This window comes from Gobio gobio (genome assembly GCF_949357685.1).
Source record: "Gobio gobio genome assembly, chromosome: 24".
Classification (NCBI taxonomy): Eukaryota; Metazoa; Chordata; class Actinopteri; order Cypriniformes; family Gobionidae; genus Gobio; species Gobio gobio.
Window position 1 is genome coordinate 8,154,177 of NC_137120.1, and position 21,315 is coordinate 8,175,491.

Sequence of the window (21,315 nt, forward strand, 5' to 3'; positions counted from 1 at the left end):
GTTCAGATCGACTCCATGATACACTGACAGGCAAATGACACTAGAAGAGCCTTTAAAGAACAGCTGCTTTAGATTTCAGTCATTTCTGAAAAAGATTAATATATTAAAAGCCATTCAAAAATATGACAAATATGTAAAAAAAAAAAAAAAAATGTATAAATGCCAAAATAGTTGACATCATCAATCATGTACCTGATGTGTGAATATGAGCTTGATCTCATTCAGCTCTTCTGGATCTGATGTCGTAAACCACAAGAATGACAGTAGCCACGCCCACCAGAGCAGAGAGGACCAATCGGATCACAGCTTCTGTGGGACCACAACAGTGGACTGAGGAATAAAAACTGAGATCAGCTCATACACTAATATCAGCGCTGACATCAACTAAAATAAGTGCTGTTGTACCTGCACATGTGTGGCAGAGTTGAGTGATGTCCAGATGTTGAGTCTGGTTGCTGATGGGATTGTTCAGCACACAGCTGTAGGTGTTTTTATCCTGATATTCCACCTCCAGAGGTAGAGAGAGACTGATGCTGAGATCAGACACACTGATGCTGGACAATAAACTGTTCCCTTTGTACCAGGAGAGAGTCACATGACTCACATTCACCACTGAACACACCAGTGAACAATTTGATGATGATGATGAAGAACATTGTGAAGAGTTTCTGCTGATGACAGGAACAGGCAGACGAGCTGGAAAACATGAGAGAATAAAGATAAATGAGGAGGAATGAAGATATCGAGAGGAACCAAGACGGTTAAATATAAACCTAGATGCAATAAATCTAAAACGAGGCTACCGGTAATTATTTATTTCAAAAATAAAACATCTAAATAGATATTTGTTTAGATGATCTTTAAAGCAATAATAAATGAAACAGGTGAAACAAACACTAAACTCACCATAGACAGTGAGACTGAAACTCTTGCTCACACTGCTGGTCTGTAGTTTATAATCTCCAGCATGTTCAGTTGTGATGTTTGTGATGGTCAGAGATCCAGTTTGATGATCCAGCTTCAGTCTGTCTCTGAATCTCCCATCAAGAACATCATCATATACAGAGAATCTGTTCTCTACTACATTGATTTCAGCTATGAAACTGATTTCATTCATAAACCTCCATTGAATCAGATTGTCCTTCATTTCAGTGAGACCAGAGCGCAGAGTGACTGAATCTCCCTCTGTCACTGACTTCTCTGTATCTCTCTCACCAAACACACCTGAAGAACAGTTTTTCAGATTAAAGCTTTAAAATAACTCGATGTTGGTTTGATGAAGCTTCATTAAAATACTCTGAATCATGTAAATGTGAAATGAAGAACATTCTGCAGGAAACACTGAATGGAAGCAGAAATAGATACCTGGCTGATATAATGTGATTCCTGTGCTTTCGGTGGAGGTTTGCTCTGTAACATCTGAATAGGTTTCCACTGAGATAAATGAAAAGACACTAGATCACAGAATGCTTAACCCATTTAAGCCCACCGACAACTATAGTTGCCGCAGTGTATAGTTCTCATTTTCCTTTTGTAAGTATTTTTGTAGATAGTATCCATGTTTTTAATCTCAATGACACGCAAGAAAACAACCAAATAAAGGATTTCACGAGAAAAAAAAAAGGTATTAACTTCCTTCCTGTCACATGAGACTGCCGACTTCCTACCCCTACTTCCAGGAAGCATAACCAAGGCAAACCCTCCCAAAGAAAGGTTATTTTCATGTTACTAATAAGTATTTTTTTTTTCATCAAGTTACTGCTCTCAAAATACAGCACAAGACTCCTAGACATGAGAACAGTTCCTAATCTCAGTTTTTATTTGAGCTCCATCAGATGAGGCATTCAATTTAGGAACAATTATTTTGCTGTTTGCTGTCACTGTCAGAGACAGTTTTTCTGGTGGAGGGATGGAATTTAATGATTTTAAGGAAGGACCAATCGGATCACAGCTTCAGTCTGCGGAATAAACACATCAAACTGAGATCAGCTAAACGCCGTGCTGCCATACCTGCGCATGTGTGACAGAGTTGAGTGATGTCCAGATGTTGAGTCTGGTGGCTGATGGGATTGGGATGAGATCCTGATGAAGACGATAAAGAAGGCCTGTCTGTGCTGACGACAGGAACAGGAGGCAGACGAGCTGGAAAACATGAGAGAATAAAGATAAATGAGGATGAAGATTCATTCATGGTAGAGGTCAATGTTAAATTTGTGCATAGTTGATAATCTCCAGCATGTTCAGTTGTGATGTTTGTGATGGTCAGAGATCCAGTTTGATGATCCAGCTTCAGTCTGTCTCTGAATCTCCCATCAGGAACATCATCATATACAGTCATGCTGTTTTTTGACTTCAGCTATTACAGTTCTTTCAGTTCCAAACCTCCACTCAAAGTAATCTCCTAATATTTCAGTAAGAGGGGAGTTTAGTGTGACTGAATCTCCCTCCGTCACCGATATGTTAACTGTATCACACACACACACACACGCACGCACGCACACACACACTGTCTCACTCACAGAGAGAGCGACAGTCATTTACAAAAGTAAATGGTTTGAAATTTTAATTTTACATGAATATCATCATTAAACAACAGAAGCAAAAGAAATCTTAATAATTTAATCTTTGTGCTGATTAAAATATAAAACATGTGAAACTGATATTTAACTCACCAATGACAGTGAGAATGAAAATCCTCTCTCTGTTGGTCTGTGGGGTCTGTAGTCTATAACGTCCAGCATGTTCAGTTCTGGTGTTTGTGATGGTCAGAGATCCAGTTTGTCTGTCCAGCCCCAGTCTGCCTCTGAATCTCCCATCAAGAATACCATCATATACAGAGAATATGCCGGATCGTTTATTGAGTTCAGCTATTAAATTGTTTCCAAACTTCCACAGAATCCGATCAACATAAATCACTCCAGTAAGACCAGACTCCAGAAAAACTGAATCTCCCTCCTTCACTGACACATCTTTCATTGATATTGCATTCAGTGGAAAAACGTCCGGTCCTGTAACACCTGAAGAACAGTTTTTCAGATTAAAGCTTTAAAGCTACACTGTGTAACTTTTTTAGTTTATTCTTAGCTTAAAACACTTAGTTCTTTCAAAAATCTATGTGCTCATTAATGTATATTTACTTCTTTCAAGTAATAAAGTATTCTCGTAAGTTTATAATATGCCATTGAAAATACATACAGGTGAGGGGTTTGAATGCAGGTCGCCATGTTGCCCCTCCATCTTGAAAGTACATTAGCCAAAGAGGGACATACCCGTAAATTCAAGCTTCGCCTTTTGCGTTTTAACACTCGATGGCACCGTGTCAAATGTGGACGAGTTCGAACTGGAAGCCATGTTAATCTTGGACTAAATCGGCCACCGTAGGAGTTAAAACGAAATCGGAATTGAGAGGAACAGAAACTAATATTTACTGGATGGTCATATACCTTTTCACCGCTAGATGGGGGAAAATATCACACAGTGTAGCTTTAAAATCACTTGATGTTTGTTTGATGAAGCTTTACTAAAATACTTTTAATCATTTAAATGTGAAGATTATAACAGTCTGCAGTATAGCACAAAGACAAAATAAAATGCATGAAAGGAGAAATACATATTTAATGTTTAATGTCACTCTCAAGCTAATGCTGTTGAGTATCTGAGCTTCATATTTATATTATTTTATTTAATCAGTCCATAATAACTGAGTTTAGAGCTGAACTCAAACTTGATCTGACAGTAAAATCCAGTGGAATTATTTCTATATGAGACGAACTGTAACGTGTTTGTTCTGTTCAGGTTTAGTTTTCTCTCTGTTTCCATTGGCCTGTGTTCTCTATCATTAGTTCATTAATCCCAGGCCTGTTGCTGTTCTTCCCATGATCTCCCTGTTATTTAAACTCTGAGTTCTGTTCAGTTATCGTCCGGTATCGTCTGCGTTACGTGCTTGTGTTTCTCCCTTTGATTCTCCTGTGTATTGTGTGGATTATTAGCGTAAAGACTGATCTTTGAGTTATTTCCTGAGTCGTGCGCTTCTCTACAGCCTCCGTTGCTGACACTAACAGTGAATGTTAATCTTCTCAAACTCATTTAACCAGTAATTTATCACAGAACAGAAACAACTGAAGCCATAAAAACACATTTAAAACTCACCAAACAGACGCCACAAACACGAACAGAGCAAAACTGATTTGAGAAACATTTTCTTCATGGGTTCACTGAAAAGCCCTCGATAGCGACTCTTAAAATGTCAGAGATTGATCTGAAACACGACTGAACTGTGATATTTATCTGGTTGTGTGTAAATCCTCCCCCAACCTCAGTTAGTTTCCGCTCACACGTCCGTCTCCTTTAAAGGATTCGTTCACTTCAAAATAAAAATTTCCTGATCATTTACTCACCCCCATCTCATCCAACATGTTCATGTTTTTCTTTCTTCAGTCAAAAAGAAATTAAGATTTTTGAGGCAAATATTCCAGGATTTATAGTAGACATATAGTGGACTTCAATGGCAATCAACGGGTTAAAGGTCCAAATTGCAGTTTCAATGCAGCATCAAAGTGCTCTTCATGATCCCAGACGAGGAATAAGGGTATTATGTAGGAAACCGTCTGTGATTTTCTAAAAATAAATAAACATATACTTTTTAGCAACAAAGCCTCATCATGCGCTGCTCTGCAATTATGCCCTGAATGAAAACGAATATCAGAAGAGTGAAATATAGATATCTGTATCTGGTGTGTTATTTAGTGCTGTGAGCTGTCAATCATATTTGACCTCTGACCTGTGACTCTTATTTGACTGTTGATGGATTCACTTTATTTCAGTGTAAAGATGTTTTGTGTGGAGTGGAAGATTGTGATCTTATTAACAGGAGAGAAAATGAAGATACGCTTCAGCCACAAACTGCTGACACGCACATCAACCACAGACTTCCAGCAAACGCCGTTTATCCACCAGACAGATCAAACCAGACGCACTGATGTCTGAACAGATAAAACAACAGGAGAAATAACTTGCAGGATCCATTTTGACTGAAAAGCCAGTAAATCGCATGTATAATGTTTTCCTGTGTTGTTACAACAACATTCATGAGTGAATATTAATGCAAACATACAGTCACCTGAAAACGTAATCGTTCATTTAGAGAAATATTATTTGGTCACCAATAAAAAAATGTGATGAGAAATGCATGCTTGCAGATTGCAGAATTTGGTATTTTGGTGAATCTGGGCAAAATAACACTTTAAACTCTAGTTGAAACACAGAAGCTAGAAGTGATCTTTGATAGCAATCTTTATTTTGAATTACTGGCATTTGTAAAACCACTTTTTTTCCCCATCTTAACCCTCTGAAGCCTGCAGTGTTTTCTGGGCCCTGGAGGTGTTGGTCACACTTCAGAATAACGGTCCGTCATTAATAGGTAACTATGCAGGACTAATGAATGAGTAGTACTACATTAATTACATAATAGATCCAAGATGGCGGCGCGAGTAGTTCGCGAGGCTCTGGGTCTCTCCAGATTCTGCAATTTTGCGGTATTTTTCCTGCTCATCTCGGGTCTGTTCGTTCAGAATAGTTGTGCCTTAACATCGTACACCCGTGGTGAGATTTTGGATATTGGTTTGCGAATTTCCGACAGTTTTATGGACAATCTTCGACTCCTTCCTGAGATCGCTAGGACACCCGAGGCTATGCACTCTACCCGGCCGGGCGGAAGTGCTCGCAGGCGGCGCCGAGATCGTAAACAAAGGCGGGGGGTACGTGGAGGACTGAAAGCTAAGCTAAGGCTAAAGCTAAGGCTAAATCCACATCGGCTCTCTTTACCCAGTATTTTCCTTGCCAATGTACGGTCGCTAGTGAACAAAATGGAGGAGATTCGACTCAGCATCACACACAGCAAGAAACTTTTGAACTGTAACGTCCTAATCTTCACGGAAACCTGGCTAAACGGCGGAATACCGGACACCGCTATTGAGCTAGCGGGATGCCACACACTCCGGGCGGATAGAACATTAGATGGCTCCGGTAAGACCAGAGGTGGTGGATTGTGCATTTATATTAACAAAGCTTGGTGCACAAACTCTGCTATTGTTGGGAGTCATTGTTCAGCTAACCTGGAGTTTCTCATGGTTAAATGTAGACCGTTTTATCTACCGCGGGAGTTCACTTCCACCATTATAACTGCAGCCTATATTCCCCCGGATGCTGATGCCAAGCTTGCTATGAAAGAACTTCATGCGGCCATCAGTAAACAACAGACTGATCACCCGGAAGCTGCTTTTATTGTTGCAGGTGACTTTAATCACTCAAACTTAAAGTCAGTGCTACCCAAGTTTCACCAGCATGTTTCCTGCCACACCAGAGGAAACAAAACCTTAGACCATGTTTACACAAACATGGCTGGTGCTTACGTTGCGACACCCCTCCCCCACCTGGGACAGTCAGATCACCTCTCTTTGTTCCTCATCCCCAAATATGCACCCCTCATCAACCGTGTGAAGCCATCAGTGAAGACCATCAAGGTGTGGCCTGCGGGGGTTGATTCCACACTCCAGGAAAGGTTTCTACACACAGACTGGAGTGCGTTTGCTTCTCAAGCCACCAGTGATGCTCACACGGACATTGACTCCTACACCTCCTCTGTATTGGATCATATCAACACCACCATTGACAGTGTTACAACCCAGAAACAGATCACCACATACCCAAATCAGAAGCCATGGATGAACAGGGAAGTGCGACTCCTGCTGAAGTCACGCAATACTGCCTTCAGATCAGGAGATGCACAAGCCTACAGTACGTCCAGGGCAAACCTGAAGAGGGGCATCAAAAAGGCCAAGCACTGCTACAAGCTAAAGATAGAGGGTCACTTTTCCAACTCTGACCCTCGACGCATGTGGCAGGGCATTCAGGCCATCAGTGACTACAAACCCCCCCACTCCACCCCCGCAGCCACTGATGTCAACTTCCTGAACGAGCTAAACCACTTTTATGCTCGCTTTGAAAGAGACAACAAAGAAACTGCCACCAAGCTCAAACCCTCAGCTGACCCACCAATCACACTCTCCACCACAGATGTCTGCAAGGCACTGAGCCGGATCAGCGCGCACAAGGCTGCTGGACCAGACAACATCCCTGGTCGTGTTCTCAGGGCATGTGCGGAGCAGCTCGCTGGGGTTTTTACAGACATTTTCAACCTGTCTCTTGCCCAAGCAGCTGTACCTTCATGCTTTAAACGCACTTCCATTGTGCCAGTGCCACACTCTAACCCGAGGTGCCCTAATGACTACCGCCCTGTAGCACTCACACCCATCGTTATGAAGTGCTTTGAGCGGCTGGTCCTGGAACACCTAAAAGACTCTATACCATCCACATTGGACTCACACCAGTTTGCCTACCGCAGCAATAGGAGCACAGAGGATGCCGTTTCCATGGCACTGCACTCTGTGCTCACTCACCTGGACAATAAGAACACTTACGCACGCATGCTGTTTGTTGACTTCAGATCAGCATTCAACACTGTAATCCCAACCAAGTTAATAGCCAAACTTGGAGACCTGGGCATCAATACCTCAATGTGCAACTGGATTTTGGACTTCCTAACTGACAGACCCCAGAATGTTCGTTCAGGATCCACCTGCTCCACGTCCATCACACTCAACACTGGTGTACCACAGGGCTGTGTGCTAAGCCCGTTTCTCTACTCCCTCTTCACCGCCGACTGCAAGCCTGTGTATGAATCTAATTCTATCGTCAAGTTTGCGGACGACACTACGGTGATTGGTCTCATCAGCAACAACGATGAGACTGCCTATAGGGAGGAGATCCAGCACCTGGCCACATGGTGCACCGAAAATAACCTGCTCCTCAACACCACCAAAACGAAGGAGCTCATCGTGGACTTCAGGAAGGAGTCAAGAGGCACACACGACACCATCCACATCAATGGAATGGCTGTTGAGCGTGTCTCCAGTTTCAAGTTCCTGGGGATCCACATCTCGGCGGACATGTCGTGGACGACCAACACCTCCAGCCTGGTCAAGAAGGCTCACCAGCGCCTCTTCTTCCTGAGGACACTGAGGAAGAATCAGCTCTCCTCGGCTATCCTGGTGAACTTCTATCGCTGCGCAATAGAAAGCATCCTGACCAACTGTGTCGCAGTATGGTATGGGAGCTGCTCTGTTGCGGAGCGCAAGGCACTGCAGCGGGTGGTGAAAACTGCCCAGCGCATCACAGGGACTCCACTGCCTGCCATCGAGCACATCCAGAGGAAACGCTGCCTGCATCGAGCTCGCAGCATCCTCAAGGACTCCTCTCACCCAGCCCACAGACTGTTTTCTCTCCTGGCCTCCGGCAGGCGTTTCAGGATCCACCGGACCAGGACCAGCAGACTAAAGAACAGTTTTTTCCCCAGAGCTGTCTCTTTACTGAACTCAAACCCCCGTTGATCCACTTCCCTCATAAACTGATAACTCTCCTACCTCACATCCGCCTTCACTTTGTTATTTGCACTACCGACTGTTTATTAGAGTCACAACTGTTTATTTATGCATTTTGCACTACCATACCATAACTGGATTATGCTCATTTGCACTGCCGACTGTTATTTACAGTACCTACTGTTTACATTTGTATTTTGCACCGTACTTCTAACTGTAATATGCAATCACTTTCCACTGCACTTTTACACTTTTTTTCGGATAGCTTCTGTCCATAATTTATTGCACTACCTTAATCCACTGCCATATTCCTCATTTTAGCCTAACATATCATTGTATACCTCTATCTGTAAAATTCTGTTTATAGTAATAGCCATCTGTATGTTATATTATATTCATAGTACATATCCACCTGTAAATTCTGTTTATAGTATTAACCATCTGTATATTATTCACTGTACATATTCACCTGTAAATTCTGTTTATAGTAATAACCATCTCTCTATTTATAGATATATTTATATATACTCAGTACATATCCATGTCCTGCACTTATGCAAATGTTGTATATCCTGCACTTGCTGCTATTGCACTTCTGGTTAGACCTAAACTGCATTTCGTTGCCTTGTACTTGTGTAATGACAATAAAGTTGAATCTAATCTAATCTAAAATCTAATCTAACACTTCAGCTACTACTATTAACTAATATAGAAACAAGCTGAACTTACCAGTAAGTAATATTGAATTTAGGACTAAGATAGTTCCTTATTAGGTAATCAATGCCAGCGCGTTTGTCGTGTTCAGAGGGTTAAAAATGTCTCTAAATGACTACATATGCTCTCAGAGTCAGATGCAGAAAAGTTAATTCATGCGTTCATGTCCTCAAGGCTAGATCATTGTAATGCTTTACTGGGCGGTTGCCCCAGTACTGCGACTTTAGACCGGTTTTTGTTGGTCAATGGCGCAGTCGTTTTCAGTTCCTAAAAATAGCAACGCGCCAACAATGCACCTGAACACACCTGGTTTTCAGACCAGCAGCCCATGGATTAGCCCATCGCGCTAGGTTTAGACCGTAATAAATAAATAAATATATAGAAATATGACTCCCCCGCCCAGTCGTCAGACTAAAATAAAATTAAACCAATAAATCCAAAATTCCAGAAGAAAGATAAATGTTTTATTTATATTAAGAAAGTTAACATAAATATAAGTAAATTGAATTATACGGAGCCCCGCACATGACATGCAGTAAAAAACTAGTAGGCTTAATCGTGCGCACGATTTACTATTTTGTTCCCTCGATTTATAAAGCGTGCGCACATTTTAACAGAAAATGGATGTACAATCGTCAGCAAAGCAAAGCAAAAAAAAAAAGAAAAAAAAAGAACACACACAGAAATAGCAATAACGGGGAAAAAAAAGAAGAGAAAGAAATATATAGGCTATATTAGGGATGCACCGAATCCAGATTTTTGGAGTTCGGCCGAATACCGAATCCACTGGTTAAGATTCTGCCGAATCCGAAACAGAATACTGAATACTCCCATCCTCAGTCCATTATCACAGTAAACACATTAATGAAGTAAACAATGTCCACAGCAGGTTAGTGATGCTCATATTGACCTTTTAACCGTTAACCGAAAGTAAGAACTTTGACCGGTTTAAACGGTTTAAATGTTTTTTTAACACTTTTTTTGTTTGTTTGCTGCATGGTTAAAGAAAAATATTCAAGATTCAAGATTCAAGAGTTTTATTTGTCACATACACAGTTATATACACAATATACAACTGGCAGTGAAATGTAAACAGGTCCGCTCCATGGACAGTGCAAATAACAGTTACAAGAAATTAAATAGAAATAGAATAAAATTAGAATAAAAAGTATTAACATAAGTAGAATTATAAATAAATCAAGTAAAAGATAAAAATAGGAAATAAGATAAAAATAAAAATATAAAAAATATGTGGATATGATAAGTGAGATAAACTGTAGACTTAAAAATAAGTGGTTAACATAAAATATATAATATGTATATATAAAGAAGTATGCTGAAATATGCTGTATTTGTTCACTCATGGGGCGCGTCAACATGTGCAACCACATCATGTCTAACCTCGTAAAATGAAGCAATGGGAAAGGAGAAGCATATACTGTGTGGGACCATTTCGACAGAAAGGGCGACGAAGATACTTGCAAAATATGCTACGCGTCATTAAAATATAGAAGTTGTACAAGCTCCTGACTGGTGGAAAGCAAATGAAAGGCGCTTCCCGAGGCTGGCTACTTTAGCGAGGCGTGATCTCTGTATTCCCGGGACACCAGTGCCATCTGAAGCCTTGTTTAAGGCTTTTCGTAGTGTGGTTTTGGTCAAGTTTACTAAAGTAAACATTGTCACGTATGTTCTTCTCGCCGTTGTTTCCTGATGGTTTATAGAACAATTACTCCGAGTCGCCCTCTGTCATTTCAAAGAACATCACAACGTGAGCGCAGAAGGCACACACGCAGTCATTGGAGGCTCGCGCTGCGGAGACAGACGAAACTATAGGCTATAAACAAGGCTTAACCCTCTGGTGCTCTTCGGTCATTTCTGAACGGAAAATTTTCTGTTTCAAAATTTTAAAAATCACTGCTTCATCGGAATGATATGAAACTTGGTGACTTTTCTAGCATTAGGTATGTAAACTCACAAAAAAATTGGGGTCATGATTTGAGCATGCTAAATGGTCGTTAAAAAAAAAGTAGCGTTCATTGACTTCGGTCATAAATGACCGACCATAGGAAATTAATGGGAAATCGGCAAAAACTCAAAAATTCTCAGAATATTTGTGTGTACAATCTACAAATCGGCCACGATGCTGAAAAAAAGTACGCAGCTGTAAAGGGCTGACACTCTAAAACATCAAGAGTGTGATATTGACACATCCACTCACACACACACACACACACATACACACACACCTATGAAAAACTGAACATATGAACCACATTTTTAATTTTTAAAAGTCACAGCTTCATCAGAATGATATGAAACTTAGAAACTGAGACTTTTCTAGCATTAGGTATGTAAACACATTGAGGGCATGATTCGAGCATGCTAAGTGGTCATAAAAAAATACTCCCACTTGTGCTCGTCGGTCAGAAATGACCACCATAGGAAATGAATGGGAAATCTGCAAAAACACATTTTCACAAAATAAATCTATATTTCTAACAACAACAAAAAATCTACATTTTTATAATAAATATTCTTTGAGATTTTTTAAATATATATTCAAATCCATAAAAAAAAAAAAAATTAAATGTGTTCAAAAGAGAACTAGAGAATTCTCAAGCCTCTCCATAGAGACCTCTAGTGATTACACCCATGGTTGCATGATTTCTTAAATAATTCCAAAAGAGGTGGCTAATCTGCCTATTTTAACCTGAAATACTGCAAAAATAATAAAAAAATTTAAAATGTGTATAATTTTCAATGGAAAAATAGACCAAATTATTGCATAAATACAAAAAAATACCATCAAACCATCTCAAAATACAAAATTAAAAAGAAAAAATATTATTCAAGAAAAATAAATTGCATTGGTTTTATTGGGTGGAGGAAGTTTCATTTTTAGGCGTCCGGTCACTAATGACCGGGAAGACAACCAATGCAACCCCTAAACGAAGAGCACCAGAGGGTTACCTATCAAAAGGCTGCACTCCAGACTAACCCACATCACTTAGACATGTTACTTTAAAAAAACAAAACAAAAAAAAAACACATACAAGGTGTGGATTGAGGTAGGTCTGCTATTTTTATTTGACAAAAAAAAAAAAAAAAACTATTCCGGTTCTTCAAAGCTTCAAACGGATTTAGTGTATTTTCGTGTTGTCGTCTTAATTTGGTAATTATTTAAGTGAAAAATATTGAGTGTAGACCTATAGCTTTTTAATTTATTTATATTTTAATTAAGAATAGACAACATTATGCCAGGGTGACTGTCCTTCCTTTGCCGTGAAGTTTCTGCATTAGCTGCTGTCTGTAGATTCCTTCATGCACAGCTCGTATTCTTTCGGATGTTTCATACGCAAATGTTTAACAGTAGCTATTGTTTAGGGTCCTAATTTAACTTTAATGACGTCTGAGGTAAATGTGATGCTACGTGACATTGTTTACTAGCCGTTTTATTGATGCCTTTCCACCCTTGAAACACTGATTGAGCAATTACACTTCATATGATGCATTTCAGTAAGTTGTAATGTATCCTAAACATACCTTCAGATGTTAATTCATGTTTATTCTTTGATATGATATGTTTTTATATAACCACTGGTGGCGAGCCAGTACATTCTGCGTGAACTGTCAATGTCAACTCATGCTAGTTGTGAAGGAGAACGACAACAGATGTTGCGTGAATCCTGTCCGCTGTTTATGATCAACATCTTCAACAAAGGTACCTGTTTGATATTTTATTTGTGGCTCAATTGAGTGAAGCGGCTGTGTATAAACCCAAGCAGCGGAACAGGCCTGCATCAGAAACTAAGGGTTATTTAAAGTATTATTTGCCAGCTTAGGAACTTATTCTATTGGCTTGTACATTTTTATTTGTTTCCTTGATACTGCTGACTGTGGATGTAAATGTAATTTAAAAGGAAAGAGACACACACCTTTTAACTTGAAAGGTGCTTTATTTAAAGGAATACCACAGTAATACCAAATCATTATATATATATTGTGCACATTATTTACAGAAAATTTTAATTTGGAGTTCATTAATTGTATTGTAGTGAATTGCATGTCATTCCCCCCTTGATATACTGAGGTTTGGAAGCAAAATAGATAGCATTACAGATGAAACTAAACCCATCATATTACAAAACCTCGGTGCCACCCATTTAATTCCCAGTGAGAGGATATTCAAAATTAAAATTCAGGGTGGACAATTATTATGACCCGCGTCTAGGGGATTAGAGAAGTCATACTAAAAAATAAATGGGTTGTGGTATTGGAATCCCAACAACGAATCACTGATTTTCGGTCGATAATCAAACCTACACACCAAAAAAAAAAGGGAAAATGTATTAAGGAATCACAAAGGGAATAACGAGCATCTCGTCAGGGTGTCCAAAGGCCAAAATAACAAACAAAACAAGTATAAAAAGAAAAAGGGTAATACATTAAATAACCTAGTCAAATAGCAAAAATAAAATACATTTAGCTGACCTACCTACCTAACAAAAACAGAACCCAAACAAGTTTCAAAATAAAGAGCTGGGGCCCGTTCTTCGTACTTCGCTTAATACATCTAAGATGATTTGACAGATCCCAGATCTTTTAATCGTGATAACTGATGTCTGGCTAATTTGGTTCTTCAGACGAATTTGCGGATTGGATTAAAATATCTGGATTAAATGATCTAAGATCACTGCGCGTTCTTGTTTTCCCTGAAGAGGGCAGATGCATCGATACTCGAAACCACGATCAGCAATGCAGCGATTGGCTGGCGTCAAGACAGCAACGTAATGACATCATCTAATTAAAAAAGCCACCTGGCAAAAAAAACTTGACAAATTACACAAAAAACCCCCACGAATTTCTGAACCTTTATAAGGAAACAGCCAAACGTCCAAACCAACATAAAAGTTATAATTGATAAATGATAAATGTTTTTTTTTTTAACATGATTACCAATTATTTATATTCACGATTTTATACAGTATTTGTACATCCTTTACATTTTTATTTCAATGTTGTAATTTAATTCTTAATTCAATTTGAAGCAGATTTGTAACGTGACAGTATTCAAGTTTCTTATGGGTCAAGATCAAATTATCCTCTCTTGCGCTGCATCAAGCCACTCCCATAATATCAGTCATCACTTAAATTAATGCACGGCTCAGATTAACTGCACAACATGTGTCTAAACCAATAAAAATAAAATTATATAAAGTAATTATTCCATCCCAAATAAATCGTTCAATCAAGTGTCTGGCTATAGTATTACACATTCTCATATACATATACAATATAACATTTTTATACTATTTTTTAAAAATTATTATTATTGCTATTATTATTACTGGTTCAGTAATGAACTCTTGTAATAAAGTAGCAGTGGCTGGGACAGATTTTAAGCATCACCTCAATATGCAATCTAATCCTGTTTACATGAAATAAGCCTGCTCCCGAGCAGGTTTAAGCTCACGGACCTGTTACTATGACAGCAAGTCCAGGATGAGCTTCGAAGAACCAAACAATCCAAGATCATGTCAAATCGTCAACAATCAAATCCAGCTAACTGAGTTAGCGAGGTACGAAGAACGGGCCCCAGGACACCCCTACGCTCTGTGATATTATAACATGCTCATCATCAGATCATTTGAAACCGTCCGTGACTGAACCAACAATGAGCTCCCCGTCCTTATATAGTCCACGCCTCAACTAGACGACCAATGACGATCATCCACACCATCACTGGACAACCGATCAGAATAAGAAGGAACAGGGAGAGAGAAAGAGAGAACACAGAGCAATACAGGTACAAGAAACGCAGGCCGCAACACTACTTTTATTTTTATTAGATCATCCAGTTCCCAATAAAAGTATAACATTCGTACAAACCAAAGGCTGACATTGAACATCGGACAACATTTTCAATCAATGACTTGCTTGACTCATAACATTTGTAAGTCTTGAGTGCCTCATAACATCCGTAAAGACCCTTGATTGAGGAAACTAGGCCATCTTTCTTCATCTTGGGTTCTTCAGCACCAAACACACCTGAAAACACAAATTAACACTTACTTGTGTGTGTGTGTGTGTGTGTCACAGTCATGTTGGACTTTTAAAATATACTTAATCTTCAGTCACATTCTAGTTTCCCTCTTTACTGTGGGTACTAATTATGATTATTCATTCTGTTCAGATGTGTGTCATTAATTACCCTTGTTTGCCTTACTATTTAATTTGCAGTCTTTTCAGTGTTCATTTGTCTGGTCACGTCTATACGGTTGTGTTTCATTTACCTGCCTGTTTGGGTTATCGTCAGTGTGGGTTATTAAACTATTGAACCCTATTTTGAATAGAGTCTTCTCTAGCCAAACAATTGATCATTTTCAAGAAAAACTACAAATGTATTGTGACAAGTCTCCCGAGCTCTCATCAGCGTCGCCCTGGAAACAAACACGGATCACCTGCAGCCACTCAGCACAGCCCGGATCCGCACAGCTGCAGGCGATCACCACACCCTTTAAAACACAGCACCAGGGAACTCCAGTTTGAGCACCAACTCCACTCCAACGAAGCGCTAACACTGACAGCAGCCTGTGACACTCCGGCCACACCGTCTCACTGACGTCACCGCGAGCCACCCTGCACCAGAGGAGACCAGAATCACCACATGTAGCAACTGAATTTAGCACACATTCTGAAAGAAAATAATTTCTGGAATTCCCAGCAGAAATACAGAAGGATCATTCCGGGGTTTTGAAGTGTGACAAGAGATGGACTAATGAAATGCTCTCCTTAAGACTTTGCTTTGCAATTCAATGACTTGTAACATTGTGTCTGTCCAGATCCAGTCCACATCTGGTGCACGTGGATTCCACACATACCTGAATAAAACGCTGTGAATTCTTTGGGTTTAGTTGCCGTGCGTCCACAACAGGAGTTTCAATACGTAACTTAGTTCAAGTTCATCTATGCATGATTTTGTGCAAGTAGGAGTTGTAATATTGTGTTTATTTTGTATAAATATCTAATTGATCATATATAGGTTGTGTTCCATTGAGCTAAACAAAAGCGCTTGGGTTTATGGGTGTTCATTCAGCTCTTCAGCTTTAGCGCGCGCGCACCTCAAACACATGTTATTTGAAACCATCCTATTAAACACGCATAATATTCCTGTAATTTTAAAAATGTTAATATGTTTTCAAAAGTATTGATGCATTATTCATCAGAACTAGTACTTTTATTGTTCTTGTATCATTTTCATCAACAATATGAGTAAAATAATTCCCTTATTGTCCATTTGATTTGATTTATCCATGGCACAGGCATTTGATTCTTTATGTAGCCTAAGTAATGTTGCCCATGACTTGTTTGCATTTTAATTTAATTTTATTTATTATTATTTGTAAGGCAATAGATGTTTTGGGTAAAACTTTACAATACATTTGTTATTGCATTAACTAACATGAACTAACAGAGCAAAACTTTTGTTAATGTGAGTTAATAAAATATGTGAGTTGATGTTAGTTCACAGTGTGCACTAAATGAACAGATACAATACTGGATCATAAACATGTTGAGATTAACGTTAACTAAGATTAATAATCCTGTAGAAGTATTGTTCATTCATTGTTAGTTCATGTTAGCTAACACTAACAACATGAAAACTTATTGTAAAGTGTTGTCATTTTTTTTTTTTTATAAAGAAAGTTAATTAATTAAATTTTTACAATCATATGATAGCCAATAGAATTAATGGCTACTGTACTGTACAGGTTTGATTTATGTTGAAGTGTTTGAGTCATGGCTTTTAAAGGTCACGTTTTTCGTGTTTATTTGAAGCTTTGATTGTGTTTACAGTGTGTAATATAACATGTGTTCATGTTTCGCGTGTAAAAAAAACAGTATTTTTCACACAATTTACTTATCTGTATACTGCAACAAGACCACGCCCCCTTTTTCGCGTACTCTTGTGGGCGGAGGTTAGTCGACAAACTGCTCTACTGACGTAATTAAAGCAGGAAGTACCAGGATGTAGTCCAAACCGGCCGTTCGCTGTAGGCTTTGAAAGGGAACTTCTGTCAAATAAAATATCTCGCTTGGCATTGAACTTTGAGCTTTATAATTTCACAGGTATTATATATGCTCTAACATCAACATTACACACTAACTAAAGTTTGAAAAATGGGATCACGAAGAACAGGACCTTTAATAATGAGCCTTTTGTTTTTGTAATCAGGCTCTCAAAGTATATAAAATTTGGATTTAGATTAATCGGCCAATATATCAGTTATCGGCTTTCAAATATAAAGAACGATCAGTTATCGAACTCTGCCCAAATGTTTATATTGGTGCATCCCTAATTTTAATTTCCAAAAAAAAACAAAAAAAACAATACCTTCTGTACTCTCTGTATCTCTGACTTCTGACTGGGACAGAGTGCGGAGGGATCAACCTCACAGAGAGTCTACAAAACATCAAATTAGACATGAAACACTGATGTAAATATGTGAACAGCCTAGATCTCACCGTGTGTTTGCTTGGTTTGCTCATTCTCTTACAGCACAACTCTCACTTACCTCATGTAGACCCACAGTAAGAGCAGCACAATCACCACTGCCTGATGACAGCTGGGTCTGACGGCTTATCTGAACATATGAAATAAAGCGTTACATACAGAAACACTTCACCTAAAAACATAATATATGGAATATAGCAAAGGGATAATGTACAGTCAGCCAGTAATTAATACAAAATAAACATGGACAGGATAATCAGATAATCATACATAACTACCCATCAATAAATATTTGCACATCAAATATTGATTTGAGATAATATACAAGATTACAAAATAGTTCAATTTCAAATCAATATTTCAAGGTAATGTTAATGTCTTTTATGCATCACATTAGATGCGTGTTCATTATAGTATGTCATGTTGTGTGTGTGTGTCTTACAACAGTTTTATGAGGACACCTTTTTATGAGGACATCATAAGAACATGTTCTTGATGTTTGACTTTGACTCAGTGGGCCCTATTTTAACGATCTGAAACGCAAGTGTCAAAGCGCGAAGCGCAAGTAACTTTGTGGGCGGGTCTCGGCGCTGTTGCTATTTTCCCGGCGGGATAAATGGCTCTTGCGCCCGGCGCAAATCTAAAATGGGTTGGTCTGAAGTAGCTTCATTATTCATAGGTGTGGTTTGGGCGTAACGTGAATAAACCAATCAGAGCGTCATCCAACATTCCCTTTAAAAGCAGGTGCGCAAGTTCCATTATGGATTGCTATTATTATGGCGTATTTACCAGGCGCACGCCAGGAGCGGTTCACAGCCGAGGAGACTGATGTTCTTGTAAGAGCAGTGAAAGACAGAGAAGTGAAGTTGTAATGTTGTACATTATGGTAAAGGTGATTTCACAGTCTTTTTTTTTTTTCAGTCTTTCAGTTTTTTCAGTTTTTCAGTCGATTTTTTTTCCTGGTTCTTGACGGACAAACCAATTTGTCAGATGTCCTTATATACATATATGTCTTGCCACTATTGGGCAAATAGGTCTTATCCTTAATTATTACAATTAGCCTGAATCATTTGTGAGCTAGGTTTATGCCTATTTTTCACATCTTCGTGGCACACCACAATGATTTCCGTCATCTCATGTGTTAATATTTTTTTAGTGTAACAATTTATGATTTGCAAAAATAACTGTTGCATCTGTGAAGATTACATGAGCAAAGTGTATGCGCGTTGTGCACGCTATACATTATGGTCAAGCATGCGCCCTTAAAATAGCATAATGAACAACGCGCAACGCGCCACTGACTTTAGACTAGGTTTTTTCTGGTCAGTGGCGCAATTGTTTAATGGAACAGCAAAATAGCACCAGGGATTGTTTGCGCCGGAACACGCCTCCTTTTTTGCGCTGAACCGTCCAGGGAGCGCAAGTTCATTCACTAGTTTAGCAACGTGCTTCTGTGGAGGGAAAAGCGCGCTTTGCGCGGGTGCAAAATAGGAATGACACATGCGTCGGTGTACAAAGTCAATTGCGCTGGGTGCAAGATAGGGCCCAGTGTGTTGTGTTAGTTTGACAGAAGTCTGGTCTATGAGGACACTAGTTTTACCAGGACACTGGTCACTAGACACATTTGGACGGCACCTGAGCTCCAGTATTTGTGTGTATGAGAGTGATACGAGACACTGCGTCTGTGCTAGTTGCACAGTAAGTGATCCTGACTCACTTTTTACACACAATCATAATTCAGTGACTGATAACTCTGGCAAACGATCTGTTTCTGAGCTGAAATCTATTCTATTCTTTAAGGAATAACTCAATTATTACATTACCTTCTTGGATACCTTTAGAGTTGCTGTATCTTGTTTGGTTTAATCTGATTCTTCTCAGTTATCATCTGGAAAAAAAAGAAGAGCAAATAAAAATCAAAACAAAATAAAGACAAATAAATACTCATTTTAGTATTACATATTGAAAGCCAATTTCAACCAAGGGTCCTATTTTTTTCTTCTTCAATTATTATATATATATTATAATAATTATAATAAATATTTTTCGATATTGGTATTAGCCGAAATGAGCTGTGAATTATGGGTTATCAGTATCGATCCTAGTATTCCATATGTGCACCACAGTGTCCCGGTAAAACTAGTGTCCTCATAGACCAGGATTCTCAAACTAACACAACACACTGAGATCCTTCAGTCAAGACAAACATCAAGAACATGTTCTTATGATGTCCTCATAAAACGGTGTCCTCATAAAACTGGTGTAAAGCCACACACAACCTGACCTGACATACTGTAATGAACACACATGTAATGTGATGCATTAAAGCCATGAACATTAACTTGTAGGGCTGCACAATACATTGCTTTATCATTCATACCTATTCATGGTAGTGACATTGGAGTATAGCCCTATGTGAAGTCAAGTAGGCTATATGGATCATAGTTGATCTCTTATAGTGAAAACAGCCTAATAAACTGCTGCGGACTGTCATTAATTGCAATAAAACATCCAAATACAAAGAAAAAAATCAGTTTTGTAGCTTTAACCAGGAATAATTATATCTGATGTATACAGTAAAGACTATGCAGTGTTATTTTACAGTTGATTACTCTATATACCCTTATTACTGTTCCTAAATGCTATTAGACTTACCTGGAAAACATGAGGCACTGTTTATTTCATATTTTTGTTCCATTTTTGTATCTATGCTTGCAGTTTATCATTTTCTATGCAGACGCACACCCCTACAAAATCACACCAATCATTCTAGAATGATTAGTTATTTCCAAATAAAGCTATTTAAGTCATCTGGTGAAATTGTTTTTCAGATTGCATTATATATTGCAGGGAAAAAAATCAATATTGCCATATCAGTTTTTTTTAAATATTGTGCATCTCTATTAACCTGGGTAACATTTAAGCTTTAATATTACCTTTAACAATACTCTGTAAATAAAATATAATGTACCAGCTTTATTAAACAAGTTTTAAATGACGAGCATCGCTGATTGTCTGTAAATAGAATCACTATAAGTGCGCTAGCACCGTTAGCATCACGCGCTAGCTGCTTTCTAAGTGTAAAACGAGCTGGGAAGAGCTAACAGGACATGCACAAATAAGCCAAACGGACCCACAGGCTATTAGAGAAGCATTATAACATTATTAAACAGTGTTTTAACTTACCTTTAAATAACAGTTGCCTTCATCAGGTCCGCAGTCCTCTCATGTCCGGTCCAAACAGGAAATTAACTTGCCCCATACACCTCTGACTACACCACACTTATCATAATATAAACGGGATTTTATCATATAATTAATATATTACTTGCAAAAATACTTAAATAATTAGTATTTTGCATTATGTTGCTTATTATACAGACTTATGCTGAAGCTGAATGAAGCTCCGCCCACCGGCGCCATCTTGTTTTCACGATTTCCCGCCTACCGGAACCGATCTGTCCAATCAGAGGCCTCAAAACTTACACTTGTGTGTATTATGCAAATTTTTGATGACGCAGGTGTTATACCGGGACCTAGCTCCAGGGGCGCACTCCCGAAATCAGGGATACACTGTGTATAGTAAAATTTCTGGGTTTTGTGGTATGTAAGGACATCGCGCCAAAATTGGAGAGGGTGCTTCTGGGA

At 38.8% G+C, this 21,315-nt stretch overlaps 2 protein-coding genes across 4 annotated transcripts; both read right to left on the minus strand.

Moving 5' to 3' along the window:
* Positions 1-217: 217 nt before the first annotated feature.
* On the minus strand, positions 218-2,976 carry LOC307120822 (uncharacterized protein; the record flags this gene model as incomplete). Its single annotated transcript, XM_079807997.1, has 6 exons — positions 218-330; positions 406-696; positions 907-1,224; positions 1,366-1,434; positions 2,011-2,142; positions 2,673-2,976. The coding sequence occupies 6 exons, from the start codon at positions 2,974-2,976 to the stop codon at positions 218-220; spliced, it is 1,227 nt and encodes a 408-aa protein (XP_079664123.1).
* A 10,117-nt stretch (positions 2,977-13,093) lies between these two features.
* Positions 13,094-21,105, minus strand: LOC307120324 (uncharacterized protein). Of its 3 annotated transcripts, XR_013815771.1 has the most exons (7): positions 20,854-21,105; positions 19,491-19,555; positions 17,729-17,797; positions 17,548-17,616; positions 17,074-17,211; positions 15,614-15,791; positions 13,094-15,200 (listed from the first exon to the last, which is right to left on the minus strand). XR_013815771.1 is itself a non-coding variant. In XM_079807315.1 (6 exons), exons 3-6 carry the CDS (start codon positions 17,731-17,733, stop codon positions 15,171-15,173), a joined length of 282 nt encoding a protein of 93 aa, XP_079663441.1. In that variant the 5' UTR covers positions 17,734-17,797; positions 19,491-19,555; positions 20,854-21,072; the 3' UTR covers positions 13,094-15,170. The 3 variants fall into 3 exon arrangements, 2 of the variants coding, with proteins under 2 accessions (XP_079663441.1, XP_079663440.1); XM_079807315.1 differs by lacking the exon at positions 17,074-17,211 and having other exon boundaries at positions 20,854-21,072; XM_079807314.1 differs by lacking the exons at positions 13,094-15,200; positions 17,074-17,211 and having other exon boundaries at positions 15,424-15,791; positions 20,854-21,072.
* Between the last annotated feature and the right edge of the window lie 210 nt (positions 21,106-21,315).

Excerpts from the sequence above, each read along its gene's own strand:
- LOC307120324 (XM_079807314.1), bottom strand. Across the intron at positions 15,792-17,547 it reads AGATACAGAGAGTACAGAAG|GGTGGCTCGCGGTGACGTCA; the intron begins GTATTGTTTTTT and ends CCTCTGGTGCAG.